This window comes from Orbicella faveolata, unplaced genomic scaffold (assembly GCF_042242905.1).
Source record: "Orbicella faveolata isolate gen_17 unplaced genomic scaffold, um_ofav_v1 contig_35, whole genome shotgun sequence".
NCBI lineage: Eukaryota > Metazoa > Cnidaria > Anthozoa > Scleractinia > Merulinidae > Orbicella > Orbicella faveolata.
This window is the reverse complement of record NW_028301564.1, coordinates 10,812,652-10,825,383: the sequence shown is the minus strand read 5'-3', so window position 1 is coordinate 10,825,383 and position 12,732 is coordinate 10,812,652. Positions and strand designations below refer to the sequence as shown.

Genomic DNA, 12,732 nt, shown 5'->3' with positions numbered 1-12,732 from the left:
GTGTAGGCAAAGCGACACAGTCGATTTTGAACGAAAACTTTTTGAAATCGCTCCACCCCTTAATCACAGTTCCAGCGGCAGTTAAACAGGCAATCAGGAGACTGTTTTCTGAGACGGATCCTACGACAATGCCTGCTGCCACGATGATCAATGCCAACGCGTTCAAACAACCGTGGCACCACCTAAAGTGGTAAAACATCTGGCGATGACACCACCACTGACGGTGGTAAAAGGCAAACAACCCATCCAATCGGTACAACAAATCTTTGTTTACCAACTGGGCGCTTTTCTTGGATCCGTTCATTAGAGATACGGTAGTGATTGAATCTTGGGAAGAACTCATCGCGATGTCTCGATGAATTTGTGACATCTCATACATCCTTCGTCCTTTAAAAGGTGGCTGAGAATCCTTTGATTGTCCGAACTGCCGGGATGTAAATCCAAGACCATGTATCCGAACGGACGTTCTGTCAAACGTTGAAACGTGTCTTGTAAAACTTGCCATTGGGTGGGAAATGCCTGTACCAGTAAATTTCTCATGCCTAATTGATCTCGTGGATTCCTGAAGGCTACGACATAGTGGGCGTTTCTGGAAATACTCTTGGCATATTTCCCCGGCGGAAACATGTCTTGGCACAAGTAGAGCGCGGTGACGTTCTGATGGTGAGAATGTTTGGTGAACAGATCCAACACTCGTTTATCGTTCCCTCCTTCAGCCATTAGATCGTCCAAGACGAGTAATCCGCCTTTAGGAAACCACGTTTTCAGTTGATCTGTGTCGGGAACGCCTTCGTGAAACTTGACCCCCTGTTCTTTCATGGGCTGAAACCCGTCTTGCCACACTCCGTAACAATAATGTATTTGGGAGGGTGGGGTATGAAACAAATCGAGGTTGTTCAGTAAAAGTTTGGTGGTAAACACAGTCTTGCCACACCCTGAAGGACCCACCACCAACAGACTGGAAGGGGTGTGAAATCGAAAAGACTTGCATCGTTCCATGAGTCCAAATGACCAAACGCGCATGGGCATGCTACTTTTGATACCGCATGGAAAGGAAAAATTCCACCCAACGGGGAATGGAGCCCTGATCTCTCGAGTGACAGTCGAGAATACTAACCATTGTACTACAAGATCATCACACGGAAAATGAACATTTTCAATCGTATTTTAATGTCAAACCAACAATCATTACACTAAATATCTCACACCGCAACGAGAGGTGTCTTGGTGATGTCTCACTTTACACACTTTATCCCATTCTAACTCTTTCTCGATCAACTTCTTTAACATCTGGCCTATTTTGTGATCGTTGTCTACATAATCATGTTTCGAGAAACGCCTCAAGAACTCGTTCATGCTTTGACCTCTCGCTCTGTCTTTTAAATAGAACAAGGCGTAATCACCACAGCTTTTACTGTAAATCGATTGCAGAGACTGTCCATTGTAATTGACATGTTTCCATTGACTTTTTAACCAGTCTTGCAAAGGCTGTGTTGACTTGTAAGTCTCTAAAGGTAGGGCGTAGCTGTCCATCACATCGCACACATTCCCACTATGGGTCCAAAGCGCCAGCCAGTGTCGGCCCGGTCTATCATGTGGATCTGTGTTTACAATGTACCCACGAGGTTCTTTCTTGATCGGTCAACGTGGTAATCGATCACAAGCCACCGTCCCGTAAAAGTAAGGTTTCAAAATGGCATCCGCTTTCGCCAAATGATCCAGTTGCACGTTATTCAGAGGTACTTTTTCCATTAGCGTTGGTAAATGTCGTACAACACGGCTTTGTTCTTGTCTGTTTCCAAGAGGTTTTCAAACTCTCCGTACAAGATGACTGTGATGTTGTTACCTGGTGCGACACCGAAGTTCAGCACGATCTGTAACTCTCCCGACTGCTTGGGGTTCAACACCGGACTGTCCAAACATCCGTTGGCTGCATTGTCAAATACAAGCAGTGTGCAATTCTTGCCTTGACCCCAGTCTTCGCTTCTGACCATGTTACCTTGATGTTTGCACAAACATCCTGTGGCTTGTAAGAATCGATAGTAACCTCTCAGATCTTGGGTACCGTCGTTGTGCACTAGCTCCAAGGTCTCGTAAGGGTACTCTTCTCCTCTGACCAGTTGCCTGATGTTACTCACACCAAACTTTTGAAAACAGAATGGGTCATGTGCCACAGTACCATTGAAGGCTTCTGAAAGCACAAGCCCAACGATGACTCTGTTAGGAATTCTGCCTTGAAATAAATTGTTGCACTCGTATCATGTTCCCTTGCATGTTGAAGGTCCTGATTTCACTTCTCACGTTCGGGTAAGCAACTATGGTTCTATTGACGTTCATTTTCGTCATCAACTCTCGTGTTATCATATCATCATCCCTGATTTGACAGGTTTTTTCTCAGGGGAGGAGATTGTTAATTGATTTGACTACCGGAGGCGCCAAACTGGCGGCCGCGCCCCTTGAACATGAGACAGAGTGAAGCTGTTACAGTCTCCCTATTTTTTCCGCCAGCCGTGCCCTCCACCACCCCAACCCACGGGCATTTTGTACTCTCCCCAGTTTCGCTCGCATCAAGAGACCAAGATGGCGGCCCGTCGAACTCAACGATCGACATCCACGATCTCACGGAAAAATAGGGGACTGTGAACAGTCTAATTTCGGCAGGTTAAAGTTAAGTTCATCGCCGTTCGCAATCAAAATGTCAGGAAACCAGTTACATTAAACGAATTGCTGGTTTTCAGTGTCACGCAATTCAAAATAGATCAAAATAAAAATCAAAACCGGTCAATAGAATAAGTCCAGAATCTGGGAAATGAAAGAAGGTAAATATGCAAAGACTCTCGCCAAAATTCTGGTCACAGCAATTTTTCTTATGCCAGATACGCGGAGAATTTTTTTACCCAAATTTATAGAGATTTGTATGGAGAGGCCATGCTGGTGCCCATCCGTATGGGCACCAACATGGCGGCCGGAAACCAACAGAAACATCTGTCACTCAGTTTTGCTACAAAAGAGTTCAAGGAACCGTCTAAAACTTTAAAATAATACTTTTTCTAAGACATGAACTGTTCAGATAGCCAAGTTCTCCGAAATTAGTCACTTTTTTAAGCATCATGACAGCTCTCTAGGCCGTCATGTAAATGTCGCGTCAGGCAAAAGCTTAGAAATTCAACCGTACTGTATCACAAAACCAAGAACCCATTCGGAGCGAAAATTTGTATGAATATTAGTTTTCAGCTGCTCTTATACATCATTAAAGTAACATCTCAGGAAGATCAATAGTTTTGTAGTTCGAATTTTAGTGACGTCATGTGAAAACCAGCTATTAAAGTCTTTTTCTTTGCCATATAATAAACATCTTATTAACCGAGCTAAGTCGGTCTGTATGGGAGAATCTTGACCTCGGTCTTGTGTACAGACCTCACTGCGTTCGGTCTGTACTCACGACCTCGACCAAGATTCTCCCATACAGCCCTCCAGCTCGGTTAATAAGAGCTAAGTAAAATCAAAAGTGAAAGTGCTTCCGAAAGGGAAAACTCACTACCCGCTTAATAAAATAGATAGACAACTTTCCACAGCTTATCTTGTTAAACTAAACTTTTGCTCAGTTCTCGATTACCAACTTTAAGGATTCGAATTTTGCTATCCCTCGAATTCAACACAACTGATGGAAAAACTGGCGAAGTCTCAATGTTGAAATATCAGTCGTGGAAAGCATACATTCCACAGGGTTTTGCGATTATGAAGTTAACAGTCTTTTTAACCGCGTGGCCATGGGCCGAGCGCGGTTCATGGTTTACCCGTGGTTTTTTTTTTTCGATTTGTAGGCGACCAGACCCAAGCTTCCACTCGGCCAAATTTTGAGTCACGCAACCTGTGATATTAACTCGCCAAAGGCTGTTGAAACATTAATAAATCTCATCTCCGATACTGACTTTCGCGGGAAAAAAATTAAAAACCCAGCGCTCGTCAAAAATTATATTTTTTCAGCAGAAATTTCGCTTGGAACATATACATATTTATATTCGTTTGAATCATCGATGAAATGACCTTTTCCGGATATTTTTTCCCTCGGAGTCAACAAAAACCTCCGATAACAAAATCACGCCGAACCCACACGTTGCAAAAAGAATCTCTTCAAAACCCTGATTTCGAAGCGATATATCACTTAAGCGTTAATAGCTACCACACATCGGCAGGCGGTAAATCTATTCCTCAACAATCCAGCTTTATCGTGTTAAAATTTCAGCGAAATCGAACAAAACCAGAATTAATTAGAATTTTTTGTGACCTCACTCCCCAGACTTGACCTAACAAAGGAAGCCACGGTCGCCCACAGCAACCGAAAAACACGAACATAACAAAGCCGACGTTTCGGCCAAAAAACTGCAGAATTATCGCCTGAGAGCTTAAACTTGAATGGGAACATCTTTTTCGAACTTTTTTCAACTGATTTAGACGAAAGACTGGCCTCGGCGGGCTACAAAAAAGACCAAGAGAAAAAACAGAACAAGACAGCAGAACAAGCCGATCATCGCGCAGAATGCCGCGACATATCCGGGACTTAAATGTAGAGTGCGCGCGAAATTTAATTATTAATTAGGCTGCCGGTGGTTAAACAATAAAGAAAATGACCAGAAAATGGCCGACTACGCATACTTGTTTAGAGTTTACGTGCTTCATACTTGTGTTTCGTAGTGGTTATCATAGGGCTTTTGTAGATGAGACATTGATGGAATAAAGGAGACATTTTTTGAAATCTTACGAAAAGTGGATTTAGTCGTTTTCTTTTCCTGAGTTTGGTCCATTTGAGGGAAAATATTATATGAGGAAATATTTGGAGGAAGAATTTTACTTTTTCAAAGTGCCCTTCTTAACGGTTATCATACGGCTTTGAATGTATGTTGTTAAAGGAAGCTTTATGCCAAGTTTTAACGGAAAATAATGTTTCGAAGTGGTCGTTCTGCCAACTTTCGAACACTCGTAACGATCTTTCAGCCTTCGTTCGCCTCGGAGACTAGAAGAACAACAGAGCGAAACTCTTTTGAATTTCCCGGCAGAATATTAATATATGCCAAGCTCCGCCCCGACAAACAATAGGACACACGCCGACGCTATAAGGCATTGAAATTGAGAGTTGATAAAATGCATCACTTAACCATCGTATTTAAAGTAACGCTTTGCGCGAGTTGCAATAAACGAATTTTCAGCATGTCATCTGTGCAAGAAATGCAGCGCGTTGATCGGGAGCTCTTTTTAGAGCTCATTGAATCCCCGGTCAACCCCACTTTCTCGCACATGTCAGGCAAAAATGATCTCAGAGAGATAAAAGAGTTAAAGGAAGCGAAGCAGAGTACTTCATCCTCAGCCGGTCTCAAAGAGATCATTTTTGATTTTCGTTGAAAAAAAGATCTCAGAGTGTTCGGAACGTCGTTTTAACATCACTTTACATGTAATTTCATCAACATAAGAAGTGTTCGGACGGCTCCCACGTGTTTTCAGTTAAAGGATAATTCTTCCACCGAATAAAATACTCTGCTTTGCCCCCTTGATTTCGTTGAGAGACTATGCGCTCAACTTCATAAATACCCATAATAACGGGCTTTTGCTTGGGTCGGTACTTATAACTGAGGCGACGATCATAAGCGTCATCAAATAGTGATGCGTAAAATCCGGGCTGCTGTCTCGTACGCTTTGACATCCAAAGAGGATTCTAATAACTGAATACTCGTACCTGGGCCTTTTAAATGTTTTGATCAATTAAAACGGTTCCAATTTTGAATAATTATCTCACACATGCAGTGGACAACAATGCTCACTCAGGCGTACGACGCGCTGCGTGCCTTTGTCTTTTTGTTCGGCTCTGGATTTCAAACAGAAATGTCATTTATTTTCCTCTTCATCTTTCGAATAGATAAAGACCTGTGTTGTCTTTTAAGTCCTCGATCAACGACAGACTACGTGAACCGATCGAGTAAAAGACTACGTCTGATGAACTGCTTTGACCCGTCGAGTAAAAGAGGACAACGATAAAGTAGAAGAAAGTTTTATGCGCACCGCTCTTTCCATTTGGCAACGCTTTGGAAGAAGAATTTTTTGTTGGAGAACTTTTGGCTCCCGCGCTCAAACCATTTCGAGTGTGACATGTCAACAAAAAAAGTGAGAATGTCGCTGCACACGACTTTGTTGACAAAAGTCTTTGTGAAGAGCGCAGGCCGCCTTTAAAGGCTGGTTTCCATATCATCGCAGACGATCGCAGATCGCAAAAAGTTCTGCGATCGTCTGCGATCATATGGAAACACGCATCTGCGATCGTCCGCGATCCTGCGATCGCGATCGCAGACGATCGCAGAAGATAGAACCATGTTCTATCTTCTGCGATCGTCTGCGATCGTCTGCGATCAATTGCGATCATGCGATCATATGGAAACCAAAGTTCTGCGATCTGCGATCGAAACGTATCCCATGATATTTTGAATTCCGACCCATGATTCAATGCTTCTTTGCAACAAAGCAACTGCTTATTTGTTGTAAACATGGCTGGCGCTGAACAAGGTAACGTCAGTAACGAGAAAATTATGGAGGAATTTGCGCGATATCAGTGCGTTTACTACCGTAACAGTAAAGATTTCAAAGACAAAAGCAAAAAGACTAACTGCTGGGAAAAAATCGGGGAGAAATTTAATCTATCGGCGGCTGAGGCGCAGGTCAAATTCCGCAACATAAGAACTGCGTATGGTCGTTATCTGAAGCGATTGAAAACGCTACCTTCTGGATTGGGGCGAGATGCAGTGCCGAGGAAATTTCAAAATAGGTTGACTAAAAGAAGAAATAAATTTGCTTGCAGCAAAGTTTCCTCCTCGACATCCGCCATTGTTGTTTGCTGCGATTTTCCCGCCAGCACAACGCGCGTGTAATTTTGACAGTTCCGCTGTCCGAAATGTATGCAACAGTCGGCTCTGCGATCGCTTGCGATCGTCTGCGATTATATGGAAACAACTCTCTTTGCGATCGTCTGCGATCTGCGATTTGCGATCCGCGATCGTCTGCGATCGTCTGCGATCATATGGAAACCAGCCTTAAATTAGAGCGCTTTTGTTAGCTTATTACACCTTGGGATTTACTTCACACATCAGACCGTTTGATTGACAGCCGCCGATTCATTGACGAGAGCAGTCGGAATTCCGATAGCTAATATTTGTAATTATTATTCCGCGCATTGAAAAACTGAGCACTGCAAGTATATGTCGCGAAAGACAATAGAATTCTGCGCGATGTAATATCTCATCGCGTGCCTTTCGGCACGAAAACGAAAATACAGCTTACTTCTGGATAAGTTCAGCCTTAGAAGCCAGCAACTTTCTGTATCCTTACAAATGTCCTGATTTCCATCTCCGAGAGATTTTGCCCAATTTTGAGCAAATAAACATTTCGCCGGCGGCGACCGCCATTACGGTGGCTTGCATACTAAATTAGTTAACTTAACAAAATTCTCCCGAGGTGGGGATAGGACAGATTTGGTGAGAATCGAAAGTAACGCCAATTTTCTGTCACGTTTTCAATCTGTGGTCACTGGAGTGACCAAAATCGATACATCGGTAGTAGTGAAGGACGCTCATAGGGGCCGTAACCAATCAGCGTGCAGGTATTATACCACGTGACCATAATTTTCCCATACATTCTCTTAAATTTTAAAATCCAAGATGGTCCCTTGGTGGAGCCAAAATGGCGCCCACCGGAAATGACGTCACGCGCGCTCGCGCATGCCCAAATAAGGCGAGAGACAGGAAGCGAGTTTCACAATTGATTTTTATTGATTACAGGAAGTAAAAAATTACATTGGTGTGTATCCGTACGGAAACGACATGAAAGTGTTCGTGTCTACGACACGTTTGTCGAAGACGAGTCCGTAGCGTTTAGTCCGTGTGATGACTCTGAGATGATTGGTGGCTGGGTTTCTCCAGAAGAAGTTGGGGTTGACGACGTTGATGTTGCGTCGTTCATCATCCTCGAGAGGTTGTTCGAGTTCGTCGAGTAGATTTTGTCGCATGACGTCATAATTGAGTTGCCTGGATCCTCGTACATTGAGTTAGAAGCCTCTGATTTTGCAGCAGACTTTGCCTTGGTTGGTTCTGTATCCGTAATTTTTGGGTCCAGCGGCAGTGAAATCGGTGATGAAATCGCCATCGTCGAGTTCGTTGGTTGACCTGGTTTGTGCGAGTAGATGACGGAGTCGGTGTCAAAGTAGAGAACTTGTTGTTTTAACTGTTCCAGGTAGCTGTACAATTTGAGACGAGCCCAGCAGGTGGTGAAAGCGGCTACGAAGATGTTGATTCGTCCGTTATCGGGTTGATTGTCTTTGAGTTCGGCGTGGACGACCTCTAGAGCTTCGTCGTTGGCGATTCTGACTTGTCGTATGTCGTTGAAGGGGTTGGAAACGAGGGCAAAGAGTTGCGCTGCGTTGTAGACTACTTGGGTAGTGGGTTTGTGTAGATTTTCACCGAACTTGCCCCAGAAGGAGTTGAGCATGAGTTTGGCGGTCGCTTTGCGTCCGGGGTTTTTCCGGATCATGGTCGGGTCGAGAGCGATGCCTTCTTTCTGTTGGTACTGTTGCACGTAACGTGCCTTGTCTTCGGGGGTGTTACACCAGTTAGGGTAGCCAGCGGATTCCTGTTTGATTTTTAGCCAGGTGTTCACGTAATCGGCGAAGAGTCCTTTACGCCGTTGTTCTGGTGGAAAATGGTGGACTTCGTGGATCTTGTTGATCGTGTATCCCATGGCAACGGCTTTCTGTATTTCGGGTGTGCACCAGGTCCCACGTAGCGTGCGTTGCTCGGCCGTGTGAGGGCAGTGATGCGATTTCTCTAGGAGTGATTTGTTCATTTCGTGTTCCACGCACGAGCGGCAGAGTGGGAAGGTGAGTTTACCTCCGTGCCTGAAAGGTAGAACGGGGTGGTATAGTTCGTGAGGCGGCAGTATGTCCACTTTGGCCATTCCGAAGTAGTGATGGATGTCTTGATCTTCGGGGTTGACGATGACTTGCGGGTGTCCTACGGGTATTCGCATTCCTTGTTGACCCAGGGGTAGAGCGACGTCACGTCGACGTACTTGGTTTTCTCTCCTTGGGCCACGTTGGTCACGTGATGCAGTTTGACAGCGTTCGTGAGACCTCCGAAGAAGGCTTCTCTCGGCTCGAGCGGTTCGACGATTTGGAACGTGTCTAGGAACCGACGGAGATCTGGGTCGGTTTTGACCTCCAGGTCCCACTCGCATTCCCACTTGACGTGGATCTGGTAGCCTTGGTGCCTGAGAAGGTCGTGTTTCTTGAGCGTGGAGTCGTAAACTTCCTGTAGAGTGCGATCGGTGTGGCAGATGGGATATCGGTCGCGTTGTCGAGGGAAACAGCGAGGACATCCGTGCCATAGACATCCGTGGAATTCGTAGACGGTTCGAGTGGCGGGACCGTACCCGTCGACGAGTTGATTGGCTAGGCGGACTTCACCTCCGTTTCGTACGGTGCGGATACGATCGCCTTGGTCGTGATGTTGCAACAGGTGTTCTTGCCAGGCTAGCCATTTCAGGGCTTTGACGGACTGATTGGATCTGGCTCCGTGCCAGCCTCGAGGTGGCCTGGAGGCGATGGTGTTGGGCGGAGGTGATGGTGACGCATTTCTCCATGGGGTCGAAGTCAGCTTTTTGTTTGAATTCTTGTCGGAACTTTTGACAGCCTGCTTTGAGGAGTTTGACGTCCGACTCGCAGTAAGCTTCCATTTCTTGCCGTAAGACGAAATGGTGGTTATCGTTGACTTTCTCTTGGTACCACTGTTCGAATTCGGCTTTCTTTTTGGCAGACATGCCGTCGGGATCGTACATGTCTCGCGGTGGCATGGGTCCTTCGTACTCTTGATTTTCTAGGGTGTTGAATTTGTGCGGGAAGAATCCCTTGCACAGTTCGTTGATTCCGAAGGTGGCGGGAAAGTTGGCCAGCGGGAACGGGAGAAAGCATAGGGAATCTTTGAAAGTCAGTCTGTCGGATCTCAGGGACAGTATCTTGATGCCTACGGTGATCTGGTCGGTGACTTCTCGATGCGTGGCGTAACAGTGTTGTAAGATGAACATACCGTCGTAGCCTTTGAGATTGTGGAAGATGACGATGACGTCCCGATCGTCTCCGTCCACGTCGACTGCGAGGGATTCGAGGTGGTCGAACATGTCAGCGGTGCAGTTGGGACCGTAGAAGGAGCAGAATTGATCCTCTTCATCGTCTTCTAAGCATAGAAGAATGGGTGTCTGATTCCCTTCGGCGTCGGTGATGGCTGCGTAGTCGCAGTACACTTGAAGGGGTGGATCTCTGTCCACCCAGACTCGTGTGTCTGGATCACCGGGTTCGGGTTCTTCGAAGGGTCGACCTTTTACTTCGTCACGAGGCACGCGTTTCTTTTTGGGCTCGTCTTCTTCTTCGGGGATGCGTTGGATGTAACATCTGTGAGTCGGCAGAAAGACATTTTTTTTCGCAGATCTGGCATTCACCCCATCCGTACGTGTGATCGGGGACACGATGGTCACCTCCTCGTTCAGTCCTGTGCTTTGGTTCGTAGACGTGGCAACAGTCTGGACACTTTTTGTAAGTGTCGCAGATGGATGGAGTGTTCAAGCTCCGTTGTTGCAGGTGGTAGTTGTAGCATTGGGCTCTGAAGAATTTTCTGTGGCACAATCGGCAGATGGAGGTGGGTTCGGGAAACTTGCCACGTGCTAGGGGTCGTTTGGCCTCGATGAAATCGGGGCAGTCCTTTCGTTTGCAGGCGGGACACCATTTACCGTCGCAGGGATGACGATGAAAGTCGTCGTGATCGTATCCTCGATTGCATTCGTCGCAGAAGTAGGATTTGTTTAGGAACCCGTTAAACGAGTAACATCCGTCGTAGTGACTGTCTTCTTTGACGAGTCGAATGATCTTGTCTGATGGTACGGGTCCCGCGTAGATGAGCATGTGTGGTGGATCGATGGAAAGGACCTTGAGTTTGTACCCAGGTAACGCGGCCTGAAACTGCTGCAACTCGGGAATGCCGCAGGGTCCTTCGGGGACGTTGGCTAGACGGTGGAGTTCTTTGGCCACTCGCTCTTGGACGGGTCGCCCCTGTTTGAGATTGTGGTAATCTTGGTCTCGTGGATTCCCGTCACGCATCCACCAGGGCTTTCATGGTGACGATAGCGCGAGCGCAGCATAGATTGTCTTTGTTTTTGATGGTCACGCGCGACCGTTTGACGATTCCCCGTACGGCCGCACAGCTCGGTTTGTATCGTTTTCCGTCACCACGCCCCCGACCTGGGGTGCGTATGAAAGTGGTTTCCATGGTAAACGTGTCGTCGGGGGTGAATTCTTCGTTGGAGTTGAGTTTGGCCGCGAGAGACTGGAGATAAGTGTCTAGTCTTTCACTCCCTTCTTCGAATTCGCGCACGGTGAAAGTGGTGGATTGAAAGGCGTGCGTGAAGGCACTGGACTGCATGGTGAAATGGACCGTGGAGTTGGGTGTCAGGGTAGGATCCTGAGCGATTTGTTGCTCGATGGATCGTTGAAGGGCATGAGTCAATTCTTGACCTAGGTTGTCCCTGGGAGTCACATCTCTGAGCGTGGCTTCGTATCTTTGTTTGTTGAGGACGTTTCGCCAGTTACGGCGAGCGCCCACGGGTCTTAATTCGAATTCTAGGAGTGGTCTTGTACTACCACCACCACCGGTTTGGGTCATCACTTGGTCGAGAGTCGGATCAAAGATCCAGTCATCATCATCATCGTCGAAGAAGGCTTCGTCGTGGGTCCGTCTGTTCTGTGAAGACATGAGTGCAATTTGAATGAGATAATGACACAAACATCTCATTTTATCAATAAACACAAAAGTTTTTCATTGGTTGGTTTTTTACAACTAATCACCGTAGTCCGTATTTACATCTCTTAGGGCACTATGAAAATTGTATCCTAAATAGATTTTCCTTTTATTGTTATGATCGTCGACACCTCGTATGATCATATGATGGAGTCTTGATCCATAATTCGGTTTACAAACATCTAGGTTACATTTGACATATCGTATTTCTATGTGACCTCGCCCCCATTCTCTTTTCAGTTGAGCGTAATCTAAAATTTGTCCGTGAAGATCATTCAATAGTTCATTGTTCCTGCGATCGAGTATGTGCTGCCAGGTTGCCAAGGATATCACGTGACACTGTATTTCTTCCGGTAGCTTATCCCAGTGACTCTGTAAGAGAGTGGGAACGTTACTTAGTGCAGCATTCATCACGGGTAGGGTAGATGAAAGTCTTTTCTATGGGGCGCGTCTCTTGGCCTCTTTGTAAGAGTCAGATAAATACGTTTTTTTGGGTTTATCGTAAATGTCAATGTAACATCCGAATATTTTCATATGTGTGAATCTGTTTTCTTTCTTCTTTTTTAAACAGCATGGTGAATTACATCGAACTATAACAATCTTAATGTGTCCTATGCCCCATTGTTCTTTCAGTTTGGCATAGTCTAATATTTCCTTGAGAAGACGTCGTAACTTTTTGTTTCTTCTACGCTCGAGTAGGATTTGATTCCTGGCTAGACGCATTATGTAACACTGTAGTTCTGGAGGTAGTCGATCCCAGTGACTCTAAAATAGAGAGTAAGTCTATTCTGTTGGAGGCATGGATAAAATTCTCTTAACGTCTGGTATTCCGTAATAGGCATGATTAAACCCG

The 12,732-nt window shown here is 45.7% G+C and overlaps 1 protein-coding gene and 1 pseudogene across 1 annotated transcript; both read right to left on the bottom strand.

The window, feature by feature from the left end:
• Positions 1 to 284: 284 nt before the first annotated feature.
• Positions 285 to 1,224, bottom strand: LOC149103224 (uncharacterized). The gene has a single exon (XM_089273997.1). It carries the CDS (start codon positions 1,027 to 1,029, stop codon positions 340 to 342), a length of 690 nt encoding a protein of 229 aa, XP_089130123.1. The 5' UTR covers positions 1,030 to 1,224; the 3' UTR covers positions 285 to 339.
• Positions 1,225 to 1,291: 67 nt separating this feature from the next.
• LOC149103223 (uncharacterized protein F54H12.2-like) lies at positions 1,292 to 2,364 on the bottom strand (annotated as a pseudogene).
• Between the last annotated feature and the right edge of the window lie 10,368 nt (positions 2,365 to 12,732).

What these genes read in the sequence shown, in the direction of transcription:
- LOC149103224 (XM_089273997.1), bottom strand. Translation starts at nt 1,029, where the DNA reads ATGCCCATGCGCGTTTGGTCATTTGGACTCATGGAACGATGCAAGTCT.